This window comes from Palaemon carinicauda, chromosome 41 (genome assembly GCF_036898095.1).
Source record: "Palaemon carinicauda isolate YSFRI2023 chromosome 41, ASM3689809v2, whole genome shotgun sequence".
Taxonomy (NCBI): Eukaryota; Metazoa; Arthropoda; class Malacostraca; order Decapoda; family Palaemonidae; genus Palaemon; species Palaemon carinicauda.
Genome location: NC_090765.1, coordinates 33,618,369 through 33,640,504, shown reverse-complemented (window position 1 = coordinate 33,640,504; position 22,136 = coordinate 33,618,369). Strand labels below are relative to the sequence as shown.

Sequence of the window (22,136 nt, the reverse complement as noted above, 5' to 3'; positions counted from 1 at the left end):
ACACCACAACCAATGTATTATAAGGCTATTGGCGATTGCTCGTGTTGTTGACAAAATTTTTGAGACATTGTTATTGTGGGCCTGCAGAGACCTGCACGGCATCGTATGCGGCCTTAACGTTTAGAGTTTGATAATTTTAGGTGACTTTGCAGTTTAGTGGTGAACTGGATATTGAAAGGACAGTAGTGATTCAGGGGAAAGTATTGTAGCTCAGTAGTCTCACAGATTTATATATTTCTTATGGGTGGTTGGTTTGAGATGGCTTAGTAAAAGTGAGTGACCAGTATGTGAATAACTTTTTATTCTTTTTCAAAATTTGTTTATCTGGTTATCCTGTGGCTGAAGCTTGATGTAAAGGGATGCTAATTTTGCCTTTAATTTTCTATTTGGATTGATGGGTCAATGTAATTGTAATCCTAACAGTTTTGGTTAAATATTTTTTTTCTTGTTTTTTATAATACAGCATCTCATTCCAGTTCCTTAAACCACTGGGTTCCCCTACTCAGCCACGGTTTTTTTAATCTTTCAAATAACTTATAATAATCCCTTTCACCTAATGTTCTTATATTTATGATCAGCAAGCTGGAGAAGCAAAGGTTTAAGTCAGGATCTAGCTGGGTCCCCTTGCCCATTATAAATCAAGGGGTGGTGCCCAGTGCTTTGAACTGTTACTTAGGTTTTTGGGTATTCCACCGTTGTATGTTTGTTGTGTAGTGAACGTCGGGTTGTGGTCGGCATTCGGATACTAGGCAGTTTGGGTGCTACCCTTGGCCACAGTCCGCAAACCACTACATCGTCTGATGCTTCCACACCCCAGCTTGAAGAACCTGCATCACTGAGAAATTTTTCTTGAAGGCCAGGGACGTAGCTACGCCTGACATCATGTGCTCTAGGGCGACGTGATGGAGGAGGGTCTGGATTCAGGGACAGATGAATCACCCTACGAATCCATGCCGAGATGGTGTTCTTGATGACCCTCCTCTGCAGCCGTTCTTTTGAGATATAGCCTCAAACTCCTTACTGGGCACAGTAGGAGATGGTCTGGGTCATCTGTTACAGAACGAAGACTCTAAATCTGGAAGGAGTCGAACCGAGGGTCCGGCACCCCCGGATTCTGAGTCTTAGCAATAAACTCAGGGACGAATTTGAATATTACCTCCCCCCATCCCCTTGAATGGGCGATGTCATATGAGAGACCATGAAGTTCACCGACTCACTTGGCTGAGGCCAAAGCTAGTAGGAACACCGTCTCCCAAGTTAGGTGGCGATCTGAAGCCTGGCGTAATGGTTCATAGGGAGGTCTCTTAAGAGACCTGAGAACTCGAACCAGGTTCCATGGAGGTCCCACTTCCGACTGAGGGCAGGTAAGTTCATAACTTCGTATGAGTAGGGAAAGTTCCAGCGAGGAAGAAATGTCCATTCCTTTGAGCCTGAAGGCTAGACTTACGGCTGAGCGATAGCCTTTCACCGCCGAGACTGAAAGGCGCATTTCTTCCCGCAAATACACAAGGAACTCCGCTATTGCTGGAATAGTGGCATCGAGTGGAGAGATATCCCTTCCACGACACCAACCACAGAAGACTTTCCACTTTGCCTGGTAGACAGATGCGGATGACTTTCGCAGATGTCCAGACATCCTAATCGCAACTTATGGCAAAAATCCTCTCTCAGCGAGGAGATGCTGGATAGTCTCCAGGCGTGAAGTCATAGCAAAGCTACGGCTTTGTGGAAGATGATGGCATGTGGTTGTCTGAGTAGCTCGTGTCGCGGAGGGAGTTCTCTCGGAAGTTCCGTTAGGAGTTGCGGAAGGTCCGGAAACCATTCTGCGTGATGCCATAGCGGAGCTATGAGGGTCATTGAAAGATTGACCAATATTCTGGTCTTGTTGAGCACCTTCCTCATCAGACGGAACGGGGGAAAGGCGTACACGTCGATGTTGTCCCACCGTTGTTGGAAGGCATCTTGCCAGAGTGCCTTGGGATCCGGGACTGGGGAGCAGTACAGGGGAAGCTTGAAGTTCAATGCTGTCGCGAACAGATCCTTAGTCGGGGAACCCCACAAAGTCAGGACTTTGTTGGCTACTAGACGACCCAAAGACCACTCGGTACTCACTATCTGAGATGCTCTGCTCAGACTGTCGGCGAGTACATTCCTCTTGCCTGGAATGAAACGTGCCGATAGTGAAATCGAGTGGACTTCGGTCCATCTCAGTATCTTTACTGCGAGATGGGATAGCTGCTTCGAAAAGGTACCTCCTTGCTTGTTGATGTAAGCCACTACTGTGTTGTTGTCGCTCAACACCACCACAAAATGACCCGCCAGGTATTGTTGGAACTGTTGAAGGGCCAGGAAGACAGCCTTCATCTCTAGAAGATTTATATGGAGGCACTTTTCTGATTCTGACCACAGGCCTGAGGTCCTGTGGTGCAGAACGTGGGCCCCCACCCTTTCTTTGAGGCGTCCAAAAACAGCATCAAATCCGGGGGAGGACGAGACGATCCACTCCTCTTCATAGGTTCTCGAGTGTCACCCACCACTGGAGATCCGTCTGTTCCGCAGGTCCCATAGGGATCATGACGTCAGGGGAATCGTAACCCTGATTCCACCGGGACTTGAGTTGCCACTGGAGAGATCTCATCCTGAGGCGACCGTTGGGAACTAGACGAGCCAACGATGAGAGGTGACCGAGGAGACGTAACCACGATTGGGCTGGGAGTTCTTCTCGTCTGAGGAGAGGACTTGCGACCCTCCTCAGCCTTGCTATCCTGTCTTCTGATGGGAAGGCTTTGTGGAGATTGGTGTCTATGATCATGCCTAGATATACTGTACCAGTCTTTGAGTGGGAAGCAGAGAGGACTTCTCGAGATTTACCATGATCCCCAGATCCTGGCAAAGTCCCAGAAGTTTGTCTCGGTGTTGAAGAAGGGATGACTCCGAGTCTACTAGGATCAGCCAGTCGTCCAGATAATGGAGGAGACGGATGCCGATCCTGTGTGCCCAAGACAATATTAGGGTGAAGACTCTGGTGAAAACCTGTGGTGCTGTGGAGAGATCGAAACACAGCACCTTGAACTGGTAGATCTTGTTGTCTAGGCTGAATCTTAAGTACTTCCTTGAAGACGGATGGACTGGGATCTGGAAGTACGCGTCCTTCAGATCCAATGTAAACATGAAGTCTTGCAGTCTCACTGCAAGTCTGACCGTGTCTGCGGTCTCCATGCTGAACGGAGTTTGCTTGACAAACTTGTTCAGAGCTGAGAGGTCGATGACTGGTCTCCAGCCTCCAGACACCTACTTTACAAGGAAGAGTCGACTAAAGAAGCTGGGGGAGCCGTCGACGACCTCTTGGAGAGCGTCCTTCTTCAACATGGTCTGGACTTCTGCCCGAAGTGCTTGCCCCCTTGCTGATCCCATGGCAAGGGAGCTCAATGATACTGGATTCGCTGTCAGGGGAGGTAGAGATGTTGTGAACGGGACGCGATATCCCTGACTGATTATGGAAATTGTCCAGGAATCGGCCCCGAGTTGCTGCCACCTATTCACGCACTTTTGTAGGCATCCCTCCACTGGCGGACATGCAGGAGGATGGCCACTCCTAGCATTTGCGGCCTCAGCCGCTCCCTCTAGGATTCTTCCCTCCCCTGGAGGACTTCTTGCCTTTCTTGTCCTTGACAGGAAAGGGCTTAGACACCGTCGTCTTTACTGCCGCTGCCGGTTTCGTGGTCTTGGTAGGGCGTGGCTGCTGGGGTGCTGGAGGTTTATAGGGCTTAGATGTCAGAGCCCTATGTTGGAGGGAATCTTGGTGGGACTTCCTCCACCTCTCAGCGGCCTGCTCCACGTCCCTAGGCTCAAACAAGTTCGTTTCCATCACGGAAGAATGTCTGAGCCTGCTAATCTCGGTGTTAGAGACCTTTTGTTGGAACCTCTCAGACACGGCATCTTGACGTTTCAAGATGGTGTTAGCCCACAAGTTCGAGACTTGGTGGGCTAGAAACTCGATCGTGCGAGTGCCCGAGAGTAAAAAGGTCTCCATAGCCTTCCTGGTACATTATTTGGATAAATCCTCCGAACGTATCAGGATACCTAAGGTCCCTAGCCAGATTTCCAGCCACGAAGTGGCCTGCATGGCACACTTCACCACCTTCTTCTGGCTAAGGATCTCAGTCGCCGAGAATGAGACCTGCCGGTTGGAGTGTCTCTCAAGAGGGACTCCCCTGTTAAGCTCTTCCAACGAATGGTGAAGAGCCAAACAAGTCTCCTTTACAATGTCGAAGTACCTCCTCTGTTGTACACAAGGAGGTGGGAGGAGCTTGTTGCTGGTGCTGGAATGGCTGGAGGAGGCAAGCTCGGAGAGCTGGACTTTGATCTTATCCCTGGCACTCTTGACCCCTTGAGACCAGGGCAAAGCCGCACTGGCCTTCGAGGGTTTTTGAGTCCCAAAGACTCGGTCCAAGACCGTGTCTTTGCCCTCACGAGGAGGAATCTCTGGGTCAGCAAACCCATTGAGAGTCCTCATAAGGGTCAGAACCTGCCAGAACGCATGTTCTGACTCCTGCAGCTCTCCTCCTGAAAGACTAGCAGCGAAGTCTCCTGTCCCCAAAGGCTCTTCTTGGGGGGACTCGCGGATGTTCTCCGAATGACTGGATGGCTCCAGTCTAAGTCTTGATGAAGACTTTGGTACCGTCTTGGAGTCCTTCGACTCCCTCCTGGGAGGGATGCAAAACTCCAACAACGACGGGGGCAGGCTCTTCTCCGCTCCTACCCGAGAAGACTTTCTAGCGCGAGGTGGGGTTTCCCTCATTGGTGCGATGGGGGAAGGCCTCACCTCACATGACTCCCCTGAGGACGGGAAGTCTTCGTCCGAAGGGAAGGGAGAAAAAGTCTGGGGGGGTGAGGAGGCCTGCCTCAAAGACTTACGAGGAGTCAGCTTTGCCCTCGGAGAAGTTACCACGTTTGAAACGCCTCTTTTCCTTTTCAGGGGAGTGGAAGCTCCTAAGGATTTGTGGCCCAGGGCAGAGAGAACAGGCTTAAAAGCCTACACGACCGCTCTGACCAGTGTGCCAAACCAAGGCTGCTGGCTGACGGCTGTGCTGTCAGATACTCCCTCTGGAAGGAAAGGGATCGACCGATCCCTGGGAGGAGTTACCAAAGGGGGGTTCGCCTGAAAAGAAGATGATGCAGAAGAAATGTCCCTGGACCTTTCTGGAACCTTCCCCCCGGCCGGCGAGTGCGCTGTTCTGGGCTTGCGAGGGGGGGGGATGTGGCGATGGCGACCTTTCCGCACATTGTCCTGCAGCATCGCGCGTGGGAGGGTATTGGCGATCGCGCTGGGGAGTTCGCTGGCGCTCGCGCGATGGGGAATACCCGGGGTCGCGCGCGGGAGACTGTTGGCGCGCGAGGGCAATGGCGAGGGTGCACGTGGGTGAGCGATGGCGCCTAGGAGCGTGTGCCGGAGACAGCAGAGGGTGCACAAAAGGTAGTTTGCGCGCTCGCGTGCGCGCAGGATCAGGATGAAGAGCCCGTGCGGGCGATGATACCGTTTGGCGCGCGCGCAGGAGAGACGTCTCTTGCGCGCGGGCGCTCATCAGACTGGGGAGATGGGTGTGGGCGCGCATCCTCATGGGCACGAGTGGGTGACTACGCGCGAATGCGTGCTGGCGAGGGATGGCACACAGGTGAAGAACGATGGCGCGCTGGCGCGTTGACGAGCGCTGACGAGCAGGGGAAGCATTCAACTTCCATACTGCGCCCAGATCAGAAGATCGTGGGCGCGCAGGAGATCGTTAGCGCGCAGGCGAGCGCTGGCGCGTTGGCGAGCACTGGCGCGCAGGAGAACGATAGCGCGTATGGCGCGCAGAACTGCGCACTGGCGATCAGGGGAGTGCTGGCGGGCAGGTGAGCGTTGACGCGCAGGTGAGCGCTGGCGCGCTTTAGCAGAAATATCAGCCAACGGTGAGCGCTGGCGCGCAGGTGAGCGCTGGCGCGCTTTAGCAGAAATATCAGCCAACGGTGAGCGCTGGCGCGCAGATGAGCGCTGACACGCCTTATCAGGATCGTCGGCAGCAGAAGAGCACTGGCGCATAGGGGACGTATGAGTCAATTTGTGCATACGCCCTTGTTGCCCCGAAGGAACCGTTGCCTGTCTCACAAAAACAGGATGGGTAGGCGCCCACAGCGCATCAGTAGCCAGGAACGGCGACAGCAGGTCAGCAGGTCTGATGGGTGGAAGGTCGACGTGTCCTTTGTAAGGACGACCTTCCACCGAAGGAGATCGCGAACGATCCGCAGAAGAGGTCCAGGGTTGTAGTAGGATCAGTCGGAGATCGATGACAAGGCTCCTCTGCGGCGATGAAGATGAACCGAAGAGGCACCTCCTCACACCCTTGTGAGGTGAAGGAAGGCCTCTCCGGCGAAGAGGAAGGCGAGCTTTACGCCATATGCACCCTCTGGGGGCCGTTGGGTCAGCGAGCTGACCGTCAGCAGTCATCCGAAGAGAAGTCTCTGTGAGTGAACTCCCCCGAGGGGGAGAATCACCGGCAGGAGAGACTTTTGGACTTAGTTCCTCCCTCGAAGATTGAGCAGAGGGAGAAACTAAGCCTTCAGCTACAGAAAGTTGATCAGTTGCAGAGGTCGGAGATACCGCATCGGAAGCCTCTGCCACCACAACGTCGACGATAGACAGAGGATCAACCTCTGCCAAAGTCGGCGATTGTTTGACGGCGGCACCCAACCGGATCATGTCAAACAAGGCTTTCTTGGAGGGCGAACCCTCGAGCCCCAAGGAAGACCAAAGCTGGAACAAATCATTAGTGCTTACATTAACATTTAATTCCTCCCCCAGGGGAGGAGGAGGAGCTGCCTCGCTATGGGAGGCAACGCCCTCTCCCGAACCCCCAGGTCCGGAAACAGAACTATGGCCTACGCTACCCCTCGACAGTCTCTCGGAAGAAACCGATCGAGCGGGAGCTTCGGAGGAGGTTTGGGCAACGGAAGAAGAGTCCTTGAGAATTTCTCGTTTCAAAGAAACCTTCGAAGGAGAAATATCCCGCTTGGACTTCTTCCGTCGCCGAGAAAACCTCTCCCACTGGGAGGTAGACCACTCCCTACACTCACCACACTTATTAGTTCTATCACACCATTGGCCCCTACAATAAGGACAAAGGGTGTGAGGGTCCGTCTCGACCGCCGACATAAATGTACCACAAGGGCGGTCGGGTAATCCAGGACACTTGCGCATGATAGCAGAGGCCAACTTCACAAACACACCTGTAGAAGAGAAAGCAAAAATGCATTAATGGCTGTCAGAGAGGCGAGGGTGAGAGCGGACACGTCCGACTACCACCCAAGCCGAGAGCAAAGTGAGCTCAAGCACAGGTGTGTGTGAGGGGGGGAGGGGTAACCAAGCTACCCTCCCTAACACCCCCCCCAAACCACTAACTAGCAGTGGGGTAGTAAACCCTCGTTAAAATTCTAATGGCTCGTCATTTCAGCTACGCCAAAAGTGATAACCCTTATTAATTAGCGTGGTTTGTATGTCACTTATGGAACAAAAGCATGTTTACATTCATAATTGTACAAGGGTTTGTCTTTCATTCAGTAATTTAACACACAAGAATAGATACACCTATCAATCATGTTGACCAGATTCTCATTCAAGAGGACAACACACTCAACACTTTTATACAAAAAGGTGATCCATTATAATGCAAATACATAATATATGAAAAAAATGTGATAATCACAAAGAATTACCCTAATTAAAAATACTTTGAGAATAAGACTCAAATACATCACATAATAATGGAGAATAGATAGCATCTGAGGACGATGAGATCTATCCAGGTCCATCCTAACATGAAAAAACAATCCGCAACCTAAATATTGCAAGACAATTTTTTTCAATGTAAACATTTGATAGTCTCCCCTCCTGTATATTGAAGAATGGAGGTTATGAAAGGCTATGGATTGCATTTCATATAATGCGAGCAAGATTAAAAACTAAGGCCTTATAATAAAAGTTAGCAACAAAAAATGAAATCTGAGTAAAAATTTGTTTGCTGTACTTACCATTGTTATAGTCTCTGCAATGATAATGTCAATAACATCACTCCACAGAATGAAACGGGTATGTTGGCGACCACTGTAAAATGTAATTGTAGTTTGTACTCCAAGCCCAGCCACGACAAGTAATGTTTCTGAATGAAAAAAGAAAAGATTCTCTGAATAATATGCAATGCTTATATGTTTTAAACCATAATTAATAAAATGCATTTCTCTAACTGCAGAACTTCTATAACAATAATATGGAATTGTAAAGAAATTGATCATTTCTACACTCACCTCAAGTTCAAATGCCTTCCTACTAAAAGCAAGTTTTATGTCGACGTTTATTTTAAAGTTTAAAATTTCCTGTTTTCTCTCACTTCCATAGACATGTCCCTCTAGTCTCATAATGCACTTACATAGTAGCGCATAGCAATGGAAATGTATCGGGTACAGCATTTTAGTTTTCTCACTGCTAGTGACAGAGACTCTTGGTTGAAAGAATCCTTTCAGTTCACAAAACACAGATTTTAGAGCTTTTGTTACAAAGTGTATTTAACTTTAGAATAATGGGGCATATCTTCTCCTAGCTTTGATATGCTCCCAAAATACTTAGATTGATAAAATAAACCAAAAATTTAAAACAAATGTACATAAATGTTTTATTTAAGCTCAATTAACTACTTAAATAAGTGTGATTTTCAGAGAGAGAGAGAGAGAGAGAGAGAGAAAGAGAGAGAGAGAGAGAGAGAGAGAGAGAGAGAGAGAGAGAGAGAAATCATGAATTATTCTATACAGTAATGAGAGAATTTAACTTAGGAGTGATAACATTTGGTTGATATAGATGGCAGTTCAAATAGAGAGAGAGAGAGAGAGAGAGAGAGAGAGAGAGAGAGAGAGAGAGAGAGAGAGAGAGAGAGAGAGAGAGAGAGAGAGCTTCATTATTTGAAAAAAAATTGACTATTTGTTCTTTCTATGACCTTAGGTAACATTGGCCTTGCTATAAGTTCCCGAGGACGTTGTGAAAACACAATGTACATACGAACTTCAAGTAAACAAACACATGCATTATAACTTCTATAAGTCTTTGGAAACTCTGGCTGCTGTTCTCATATTAGTCGATTTCGTTCAACTGCGCTCTACCAATGCCTTCCATTTCTGCCAGATGTACAAGATTTCGAAACAAGTGAAAAAATTGCTATATATATGCAAAAATAAACACACAAAGAAGATTCTGTCAAACTCAGTCATGCAGACGACACAGTAAGGATGACGTCATCATTTAAAGACTGCTATATCTTCATTATTTGTAAAAATAATTGGCTGAAACTTCTGGAGAGCATGTACAATATGTTTACGCATACACAGAAGCAATAAAATAATTCTTTATTTCTGAAAGTTGGTATGTCAAAACACCACAGCAGACGGTTCCCTTAAAAGTACCTTGGAAAGGAAGGGGTTGAAGGGATGGTTGCTCCCGGTCGTCTTTGTGCTCGTCTTATGTGCTAAAGTAAGCGCTGTCAACCTGTCCTGCCCCATGATCAGCCAGAGCAGGAAAACCTACTCTCCATTGCTAAAGAACCCGCATTGTAGAAAGACCATAGGGTGAGCCCTGACCAGGCAAGGGCTGACAAAGACCACTCGCATGCGCACCTTCATCATTTCGCACAGGTAAGAGGTAGTCTACCTGCACGCTAGTGAGGCAGAACTCGCCTTTGCTTTAGACAAAGCCTCTAGCATTCGCGAATCTTGATGGAAACTCACTAGAACAAGCAATGCACATAGTAACAGCACACTTACCTTCCTCCAGCATAAGAGCTCGCCCTCCCACCTCGCTAGGTGGTAGGGTGCGCAATACTGCGAAAGACTCGTCCACTGGAAGTTGGTCAGTGTGCTTAGCCTGCTTACTAGTGCATCTAGAAGACACATTCTTGTACTCACCTTTTCCCCAAGAAGGGCAGGTGTTTAGCACGCAGGCAGAAAAGCAAGTTTTTCCTTGCGAGAAGGAGAGACCAAAGGTGCAAGCTCGCAAGAGCTCATCCTTACATAGTGCGTACTGCTACATTGTGTCCTATGGATATGATGATAAGGGAGAGTGATCGCAGGCAGTCACATCCCACTATCATTGTCCAGCTCCAAAAAGCCGCGCTCTTATGGACTAAAGCGGGGCATGGACAAATCCTACGCCCTTCAGTGAAACCCCAGCAAAGGAGACCACTCAGAAAAAGGTTGTCTATCCTGTGGACAGGAAGAACGATCAACCTGTTTTGCTTTTGATGGCATATCTCTTTGCGGGCAAGGGGGCTGCTGCAGAGAAGTCGGTGAAGGGGATGTCTCTCAAAAGGGAAGATCCTCCAACACCGGATGGAGAATGCCTCTCCCTCAAAGGGGAAGGTTGTCCACCACCTGGAAGCCGCCCTTCAGAAAGCTCAGTTTGTCTCTCTCCCAGCTGATTGAACTCGACCAAAAGATTGATTCCATGGACGTAGCAAGAGCTAGTCCCTGGCTTCCCCTCAAAGGTGTCACCCGTCAAGTCACTCCATGGAGTGCTTGTCAGCAACTGCTCACTCCCCGCCTGCCAAAGTAGAGCAAATGTCGGAGCGAGCAGAAGATGAGGTCAGGACAGCTGAGCGCGCACGACTCTTTCGGTTATTGACCTATGGAGCTTTGGGGGAAAGATTGGAATTAACCCCTGGGGAAGATGTCTGCTCCAGTTGCACGTCGAACCGTAAAGCATCTTGCAATCTTTCCTTGCAAGGGGAACCCACGAGCCCCAAGGAAGGCCACAAAAGACAAACTTCTTTGTCAGAAAGAGATTCCCTTTCGGCAGCAGCTGGCACTGCTTCTCTAGGGAAAGCAACGGAGGCTCCCAGCACGCAAGGTAATCCTGGTGTCACATGATTGCCACTTATACTCATCCGATTCCCAGAGGAAGTCAAATGAGCAGTCATCATGGAGGGGACAAGTTGACGGAAAACAATGGCAAGGTTTCTTCCCCTTCGAGGCTGACCTCGCAATCCCTGTTCACCTTCTTATTCCATCGCCTACTAAACTTTAACCTCTGAGAAGGTGACTACTCCCAACACACTTCCCTAGGAAACTCCTGCGTACCGGAGGGACCCCTACACGCAGGACTGAGATCATGAGGTTACATCTCAGCGGACATGAAGGTGCCGCATCGGCACCCTTCAAGACCAGGACAAACACATATTCTTTAATGGGATCTCACAGGCACTCACACCTGAAAAGAGAAAGAATGAAAAAATCTATTTGCTTTTTAGTCCAGTTCAAAATGAAAACTTTATATTTTTTGGGTTTCAGAAAAGGAGTAAGACATCTGTACTTCACCAAACCGAAATAAAAAGTTACAGTTGTTTACTAGTGCTAGTGTGACCGGGGTGGTGGGTTATCACTGATACCCACCTCCTTTAATTAGCGGAGGGTAGTTACACTTCGCAAAAGGCTGGTTTTCAGCTAGCACTGAATAATACTCCTACGTAAAAGGCAAAAGTTTTGTATTTAGTGCCGGAATAAATAGAATTTATAAAAAAGAAAACTTACCTCGTATAACTTTGCGATGCACTCTGTACATGAGCATTACTGACTGTACGATCACTGCAATGCCAAGCCATAATGGATGAAGGGTGTGTAGTTGTGCAATAAAGCAGAGAATGGCCAAGATAACTGTGCAGCATAACCAAGGGCAAAACTGTATCCTTCTACTACTCACACTTATCTGTCAATAAAAACATAAGGGCTCAACATGGAAACAAAAACTAAAATAAATACTGTATGATAAATTTTAATAATTTGTATTTTTCCTAGACATACAAACCTAAGCCCTTTAATTATGGGGAGAATGCAGCACAAGTGAAGTGATGGGCGACAACACCACACACCACATAGAGACTCACAGCGACAAGCTCGCAGCCTCTTCCCATCTAACAATATAAACACTAAGATGGGCCAAAGTCCGTTCGGTGCATCTATCAGCCAGCTTCATTCCAGACTAGAGTAGAGGAATGTGCTCGCCGACAATCTGTGCACAGCATCTCAGAGAAGGTATACCGAATGGTCTTTGGATCACCTTGTAGCCGACAAAGCCCCGACTTTACAGGGTCCTCCAACTAGGGATCTGTTTGCAACACCCCTGAACCTCAGGGTGCCGTTGCTCTCCAGCCCTAGACCTGAAGGCGCTCTGGCAAGAAACAGGCCAACTAAGGTGGGTACAACAATGACGCTTACGTATCGTCCCTGTTTTGTCTGGAGAAGGGCACTCAGGAAGGCTAGAACATCGGCCAGCCTCTCAAGAACTCTCATAGCTCCACTATGGCATTATGCAGAATGGTTTCCAGCCTTCTGCAGCTCCTGATAGTGTCTCCAAGAGAACCCTCTCCTCATCACAGACAACCACACTTCGACACCTACCATAAGCTATATCTATGCTATGATTGTATGCCTGGAGACTTCCCGGTGCCTCCTATCTCACAGAGGCTTTTCGCAATGAGTTGAGAAAAGGTTGTCTAGATATCTGAGGAATTCCTCAATATCAGTTTATCAGGCAGTATAATGTCTTCTGTGGTTGGTGTCATGGGAAAGTATCTCTCTCCACTCGATACCTCTATTCCAGCAATAGCGGAATCCTTGAGTATATGCAAGAGGAAAAGACCCCCATTTTCAGTTTTAACAGGTAAAGACAATCACTCAACCTTGAGCCTTCACCTTCATACTGAAAAGAAGGGACATCCTCTCATCGCTAGACCTTTCATCATACGGACTTGCAACTTGCCTTTCCCCAGTCGGAATTGAGACCTTCCTCTCGGAACATGGTTCAAATTCTCCAGTCTCTAAAGAGACGACCTCCTTATGTTCCTCTTCACCAGGCAACAAATTTTCACCTGGTTTAAGAAGACAATGTTCCTACACACTCTGACAGCAGCCATACGAGTCAAGGAACTTCATTGTCTCTCTTTCAACATCGCTCATTAATGAGAAAGGCAAAAGGCAACATTCAGTTTCGTCCCCGAGTATGTTGCCACACACAGTCTCCAGAGGTGACAGATCCTACACAAGTCTTCACTCGGTAACGGACGATCCAAATTATCCGTTACTATACCCACCCGCATCCCTTCTCTTGTCATCAGCCCTGGGAGAGACTAAAGGAGGATCACCAAATCATCATCCCTGCTGGATTAAGGTCACCAATTATGCCCTGAATCCAGAGTGACATGACGACTCACGATGTTAGGGGCATAGCTATGCCCCTGGCCCTTCTAAGCTGATTACTCTGTGATGCAGGTTTTACAAGAAAAGGTGTGAATGCTCCAGGTGACTTTCACAACCTTTCTCCTGCAAGATGTGACCCACAGGAGCTCGATACGATCTCTATCGGTCCTCGTGTGCCTGCACTATTCGTCAGCACAGGAAGGACCAAGAGGAGGGACACCAAGAACACCGTATCAGCATGGATTCGCAAGGTCATAGACAATGCACCGAATCCAGACCCTCCTTCACGTTGCCCCAGAACTCATGATGTCAGTGGCATAGCTATGTCCCTGGCATTCAAGAGAAACTTCTCAGTGACGCAGGTTCTTCAAGCTGGAGAGTGGAAACGTCAAACTACGTTCACATCCCCCTACCTGCAAGACGTGAACCACAGGAAAATCGATACGTTTTCTATCGGTCCTGTGGTGGCTGCACAACAGCTGGTTTACAACCCCAAGCTCCTTATTGGACAAGTAGCAGAAGGTTGAGGGCACTGTTACCTGGTTTTAGTCTGCGTGAATGAAAAGGTTTGACTGGCTCTTATTCTTTTCTTCATCCTCCCCTCTCTTGGGGAAAGCAGCATCTTGGGTTCTCTGCAAAAGCTGACCTCAAACCACTGCAGGTAAACCATGCTCCCCTGTGTACCTAGTATTAAAACTAATACTATTGCGTCCCCTTACCCTAGCGAGGTGGTATTGGGAAAGTCTTGGTTACAACAGTTTTTCCTTCCAAAGACTAAGGAATAACTTTACCTGGACGGTCACACTTCTATATATCTCAACACACAGCTTTCTTAGGCCGCAGACCTTGCTTAGCAAGGTTTTAGCGAGGTGAAGGGACTCCTTATTGTTGAGTACTGACATACTCAGATAAGGAGCCTCCGGGTAAACCCAAAAGCCAGGTTGGCAGGGACATCCACCCTTCCTAATGGGCGAGTCACCCCTAATAAATAGCATGGTTTGTATTCCAATTACGGAACAAATGACGAATTCGTATATACTTTGTATTTTTCCTAACAACACAAACCTTAGCTATTTATACAAACTTGCCCGCCAGCCCTATCTCCCTTGAAGTTCTACCTCCAAGCAAAGTGAACTAAATCCCTAGTGTGTACGCGGGAGTGGTAGCAAGCTACTCCCCGCTAACTAGCGGTGTGGGTAGTTAACCCTCGCTAAATTTTAATGGCTCGTCATTTCAGCTCCGCCGAAAGTAGGCTAATACCCCTGATAAATAACTAAGGTTTGTATCGTTAGGAAAAATACAAATTATCTACGAATTTTTCATCTTTTACCATCCATAAGTGACCTTCCTTCAATTATTAGGCTATTATTTAAATACCAATAAAAATTATGGGAGTACAGTATGCTCAAATTTCGAAGTTCTATACAAATTTTGGAAGGATTAAAGATCTTCAAACATGGGTTGGCTCATTAAAAGAAAAAGGAAAGTTACATACCATTTTACTACCATATATCAGTGATATAGCATAACCTATGGTACTCCACCTAACCTTACCAATGTTGACATGTTGGTAAAACTGCATACGGTAAGTAACCCAAAATATTTTTGGAGAAAATAAGAGGTGTACCGGATGTATTTTTAAATTTTACATGATTTCATAATGATAACTATGGAAAAGATGAAAACTAGTATTTTTTAATTTTAAAGATGCCTAAAGATCTATATTTTACATGGGAATCAAACACAGTGATATGACTTGACCTAAGGATCTCTGCTTAACCTAACCTAAGAAGCATTGTCTTTAATTACTGAGGGGCTACACCCACTATGATCCATGCATGAAGCAGGATAAAATTACATAAGTAAGGAAATGAGTGTTCCTAATACATTTCTTAATGTTTTGAACAATTTTGATGACAAACGCTATGAAAAACCCTTATTTTTCAAGTAGCATCCTCTGAATCTATCAGAAAACATTCTTTGCAGTTTTATTTCACATTAACACAATTTTGCCAAAATGACTTCAACTACCATACTTCAATAAAACATAAAACATTATTAGTATATTCGTTTAAACACATAATAACCATGAATCACTGGGTAATAATAACCAAGGTAATTAAATTCTAAGTTTGTTTAAATGATATACAACACCAAAATACTAGCCTAGCAAAACTGAAATTCATTATAAGAAATGGACAAGTGCTGGCTAGTTTGTCCTTTCCCCTGATTAAAATGTGAAGTCTTATAAAACGTGAAGTCTTATTTCTCACTCTTAACACTCTTTACATTTGGGAGACTGATGGTGAGGTATTTCACATGCATTGCTTCCACTCGTTTTTGCCAGCTGTTCTGTTTTTTTGTATGACATAATCATTACCTTGCTTATTTACCCTATTAGGAGCTTCCAAATATTTATGTACAAGTTCCCGGATGTTGTTCTACAACAGACATTTTTTTCCACCCTCCCCTTCAGTTATAGCTTCACCAACATCACATAAAAGACTTCTTCAATGGGGAATCTATTTCAAACTAGTGCAATTTAATATATCTGCAACTGATTATGATGAAAACGCTCTCTGTTCGGTGTATAGCTATTGTTGCTCATGTGAAAGCTAAAAATATCCCCGAAATAATGACCCACCGGCCGTGTGAGCACAGCTCAACATTTACTACTTGCCAGAACATAGGAGCAGTGTTGTAATGTTAATTTTGCGACACGGTGGAGCAAATACCAGTAGTAGGATGTTTAGTGAACCATAAATAATTATGATACAGTACTTTAATTTTTAGTCACTTACATGAACCCTTTTTTTCCAACTGGTTATCTTGTGTTTATTTTGCATTTCTGACCATTCTTATTGTTGAAAATCACTCGTTTATGGCATTTCCCAACCCAAAACCTCATAAATGGGTGCTTTGCCACAATAATCATAGTTAAAAATGCATAAAACACAAGGTAGCAGATAGGAAAAATATATGGTTCACATATTTAGCTATGAATTAAAGTATCATATATTTACCAAATCCTTAGCTCAATTAAGTAACGAGGTCATAATAGGAATGAACACTTACAAATGACTCCACTAAAAAAAAGGGAATGGGAACTCACATTTTCTATGCATCCAGAAGACCTGGTGAACAAAAGCTCGCATTTTGACTGTGTTCATTGATATTACTCGGTAGCTGACGCACCATAACTCAAAATCTATGGATTTCCGGCAGAAATCATTATGAAAAACGTTCAAAACACCTATAAAAACACAGTATTTACGTTTTTCAAAACTGTAAAAAATAGTTTCAATATCAAAATTAGTGATAGGAATTTAGCAGACTTAGAATATGCTGATGATGCTGTCCTTGTTAGCAGAAAACCAGATGATTTTCAATGCTTGCTTACCAGAATGCATAAAATATCACACGAGGTTGGGCTGAAGATCAATAGAAAGACAGAGATGATGAGAACGGAATATGCAATGGAAGATGAAGTATCATTGGAAGGAGAAAGGATTAATGAGGTAGAATCATTTAAGTATTTAGGAACCATGACCTCCAATACAGGGTCTTTAGAATTAGTTTAGTGAAAAATTAAAAAAAGGAAATCAGACAATGGGTAGGTTAAGTAAAATTTGGAAATCAAATCACCTGAAATTACATATAAAAATCAGACTATATACCAGTTTAATAAGATCGGTGTTACTCTATGGACATGAGTCATGGCATGGCAATGAAACAATCTCCCATTGATTTAGTAGATTTGAGAACAAAGCCCTCAGAAGGATATTGGGAGTTAAATAGCAGGACAGGATAAGAAATGAAACTATAAGAGAGATTACTTGGGTGCTATATGTGGATGAGATAATGATGAGGGGTTGATGGAGATGGTTTGGGCATTCTCTTTCCACTGCCCAAGAGAGATTAGATCACCAAACGTTCAGCTGGGCTCCACAAAGCACTAGAAGAGTTGGAAGACCCAGGCCTACATGGCTGAGGACTATGAAGCCCGAAGATGATGATGAATGGAGGAGTATTGAAATAAAAGCTCAAGATAGACACGAATGGCGAAATCTAACCAAGGCCCTTTGCGTCAATAGGGGTAGGAGGAAATGATAATTAAAATTTACCTAATTTTTGGTAATATTATAAAAGAACACGGAACAACATTTCTAATAAGAAAAATACCTTTACTACAGTAAATATTAAGGTCTCAACAAATTTGACCCTTATTTTCACTGCAAATAACCCGTTCTACCGTTATGGACCCCCCTCCCCGATGGACAAAGGTGGGAACCAGGGTCTTTGGGTGTGCACAAACAGGATTTTTAAAAGGTCACAGAACCTAACAAACCCACCTAACCTAACCTAGTAGTTCCCAGGTCACAGGCCTAGCCGGGGGCAAGCCATGGGACCCCCCTTCCCAGTTCACAAACCTTCCCAGGTCATAGACCTAGCCAGCGGGCAAGGTCGCAGAACCCCACTTCCCAGATCACAAACCAAAAGTAAATCACGAATAAATCCTTATATGATAAAGCAAATTGCAAGTAAACCCTTACCAGAATTGCACTTGGACACTTTAACCTTTGAGGGATAACACAATGAGCTTTTAAAAAGTTATTCACGACACCAGGAGTACTGTGATATTTACCGTGAAACTTGGCTATTTTTTCGTGGATGGATTATGTGTCCCAGAGAAGAAAAGGTTAATTTTACCATTGCTTATTAATTTGCTAATAAATTTTCCCCACCCAAAACCCCAGTTCCCACTGGATGGCCCCATTCCCATAGGATATATTAGTTATATTGTAGTTTATAACAGGGCAATGTAACCTAAGGAAAAAACTACTTTCTTCTATATATAACCCCATTTCTTTATCAATAAAGTTTTTCCTGTGTTGTTTTAAAATACCTTATTATCTACCTATTAACGTCATCTCATATTATTGCCATTGCAGCTAATAACTCCCTGTGTCTTTCCCGATATCTCTACCTAACTATGAGGATTAGTTCGCGGGTGTGTCCCCATTTCTGCAAACTACCCCAACTTTTACTTATGCCAATGACAGTTTCCATTATGCTCTTCTTATAATGCTATAGGGCCAATTCTAGATAAAGAAAATGCTTTACAGTTGGATAAAAAACACGACTACAGCTTACCTCTGTAGATTTCCCGTTAGATTCCTTGGGCCTAAGGTGCTCTTCGAAGTATATCTTATCTCCATGAATGTCGGTGAATGTCAATTGCATTGTCACCTGCAAACAATAAGTAGACTTAAACGCAAGTTAGGCCTTCGGATACATATCACCAGTAGCAAAAACGTCTAAAAACGCCGTCTCTTACAGTATTTTTTTCATATAAAGCAAACTTTAATTCAATTACATGATAAAAGTAAGTAGGAAGAAAGTGTGTCGAGAGCAACCCCGCCTCTGAAGGTTCTTCGGTTTGTTTACGTTTTGTCACAATTCGACTGGATTATCGTACATGAGCCTTAAAATTGTCGTTTTTCAACCAAAATTATCGTATACAGTTTCAAAATAATTATTTACGAGTTACGTGATTGACTTATTTCAAAATATTTTAGTATAACTGTTTAATCAAACACACACACACATATATGTATAAAATAAGGTATGTATCGTACATCGTACTAGACCTAAAATAATCGTACATGTACGATAATTATCGTACGAATGGCACCCCTGTGTCACATCATAGATGACATATAACTAGATCGACATTTCTCTTTTTTTATATATACATATATATACATATATATACATATATATATATATATATATATATATATATATATATATATATATATATATATATATATATATATATATATATATATATATATATATATATATATATATATATATATATATATATATATATATATATATATATATATATATATATATATATATATATATATATATACATATATATATATATATATATATATATATATATATACATATATATATATATATATATATATATATATATATATATATATATATATATATATATATATATATATATATATATATATATATATATATATATATATATATATATATATATATATATATATATATATATATATACATATATATATATATATATATATATATATATATATATATATATATATATATATATATATGACTGCGTTCGCTATTGGACGATTAGTACTAGTTGCAAGGCCAATACATATTGCTTAAATGACATATACATTAGTAGGTAGTAGGTTGGTCGAGGCATGAGCCACCCGTTGAGATACTACAGATAGAGAGTTGTGGGGTACTTTGAATAGCCAGACAGTACTAGATTGGATCCTTCTCTTTGGTTACGCTTCATTTTCCCTTTGCCTTTACATACACCGAATAGTCTAGCCCATTCTCTACATATTCTCCTGTCCTCTTACACCTGACAACACTGAGATTACCAAACAATTCTTCACCAACGGGGTTAACTACTGCTCTGTAATTGTTCAGTGGCTACTTTCCTCTTGGTAAGAGTAGAAGAGACTCTTTAGCTATGGTAAAAAGCTCTTCTAGGAGGACACTCCAAAAGCAAACCATTGTTCTCTAGTGCCATATCCTCTATGTCATGGTCTTCTATGCCTTGGATTGGAGTTCTCTTGCTTGAGGGTATACTCAGTCACACCATACTATCTTATTCCTCTTCCTATTTTGTTAATTTTTTTTATATATAGTTTATAAGGGAATATTTATTATAGTTTTGTTACTGTTCTTGAAATATCTTATTTATGCTTGTTTCCTTTCCTCGCTGGCCTATTTTCCCTGTTGGAGCCCTTGGGCTTATAGTATCATGCTTTTCCAACTAGTGTTGTAACTTAGCAAGTAATAATAATAATAATAATAATAATAATAATAATAATAATAATAATAATAATAATAATAATAATAATAATAATAATGTACATCCAAACATCAGCTGTCATCATATAGCCTACGGCTGTGGATCTTAGAAACAATTAACGTTTTAATGTTTTTATTTTTTCATTAACACTATTTTACATATACGTAAATCAAGTTGCATTAATATATCATACCTATGAACAAAGTACTAAGCCAATAATAGATAATACCTTAGATGATTTTCAAGTTTCATTTCAGTATTTTAGTAAGTTTCATTCTTCTTTCAAAAACACAAGATTTTGTTATTAGATAGGTTAAGTATAAACCTACTGCATGATTTGTGAAAATCGAGGAAGGGCAACCTCTTACCTTTATATATATATATATATATATATATATATATATATATATATATATATATATATATATATATATATATATATATATATATATATATATATATATATATATATATAGTAGTCTACATAAGGAAAATTGAAAGTTGTGTATATGTAGAAATGCTCAACAGTTTCGTCCGCCAATGGACCTCTTCTTGGAGCGTTTATTATGCATAATAAACACTCCAAGAAGAGGTCCATTGGCGGACGAAACTGTTGAGCATTTCTACATATACACAACTTTCAATTTTCCTTATGTAGACTACTATATATTGAGTTATCTTCGTGCTGATGAAGATTACATCTGTAATATTATATATATATATATATATATATATATATATATATATATATATATATATATATATATATATATATATATATATATATGGATAAATACCAACACAATATCGTGCTCAAATAGAAATAAATTTCTACCTCATACTTGAGATCGAACCCTGGTCCCTTTTAATGAAAAGTCAGGTGGCTTCCAACCATGTCACCAGGAGCCATAAAAGAAGTCGGAACCTAACTGCTAATCTGCAGTTCAGGATTTACCTAGCGAGACATCAGTTTCTTACTAGCGAGTTTTCCCCTAACTTCCCGGCCCACCAGGTGACACAATTGATAGTAATCCATCCACCCAAAGCTTAGCCTTCCTCTTGTACTTCTTCCATCAACTCTTGCATTCATCATCATATATATATATATATATATATATATATATATATATATATATATATATATATATATATATATATATATATATATATATATATATATATACCAAGGCACTTCCCCTAATTTGGGGGTTACCCAACATCAAACAAATGAAACAAAAAAGGGGATCTCTCCTCTCTACATTCCTTCCAGCCTGACAAGTGACTCAACCAAGTTCGGCTGGTACTGCTAGGGTGCCACAGCCCACCCTCCCCCGTTATCCATCACAGATGAAGCTTCATAAGGCTGAATCCCCTACTGCTGCTACCTCCGCAGTCATCCACGGCACCGGAGGACGCAGCAGAGCCTACTGGAACTGCTCTCTTGCCGCTCTCCCATCTATCCTCCTATCACTCCATCCATCCACCCAAACCTTGGCCTTTCTCTTGTACTTCTCCCATCATCGCTTACATTCATCACTTTCTTTAGCAGACAGCCATTTTCCATTCTCTCAACATGGCCAAACCACCTCAACACTCTAGCTGCTAACTCATTTCTTACATCCGTTCTCACCCTCATTACTTTGTTCTTAACCCTATCTACTCGAGATACACCAGCCATACTCCTTAGACACTTCATCTCATTACACATTCAATTTCTGTCTCTCCGTCACTTTCATTCCCAACAACTCCGATCCATACATCAAAGTTGGTACAATCACTTTCTCAAACAGAACTCTCTTTACATTCATGCCCAACCCTCTATTTTTTACTACTCCCTTAACTGTCCCTAACACTTTGCATCCTTCATTCACTCTCTGATGTAAATCTGCTTCCACTCCACCATTTGCTGCAACAACAGACCCCAAGTAATTATACTGATCCACCTTCTCAAGTAACTCTCCATTCAACATGACATTCA

At 43.3% G+C, this 22,136-nt stretch overlaps 1 protein-coding gene across 3 annotated transcripts in view; it reads right to left on the bottom strand.

Annotated features, from left to right (window-relative positions):
* LOC137632506 (phosphatidylinositol N-acetylglucosaminyltransferase subunit H-like) overlaps positions 1-22,136 on the bottom strand; it is a 104,681-nt gene that overhangs the window by 76,412 nt on the left and 6,133 nt on the right. For 2 of the 3 annotated variants that reach the window (XR_011042051.1, XM_068364471.1), the window contains exons 1-4: positions 18,647-18,707; positions 18,424-18,519; positions 11,605-11,779; positions 8,068-8,195 (exon numbers count right to left, since the gene is read on the bottom strand). Coding sequence is in view for 2 of the 3 variants with exons in the window: in XM_068364471.1 (XP_068220572.1) it covers positions 8,068-8,195; positions 11,605-11,779; positions 18,424-18,513 (393 nt within the window). In the remaining variant the exon portion in view is untranslated. Of the gene's footprint in view, positions 1-8,067; positions 8,196-11,604; positions 11,780-18,423; positions 18,520-18,646; positions 18,708-22,136 lie in introns of those variants that run through there. The other variant, XM_068364472.1, reaches the window with a different exon arrangement.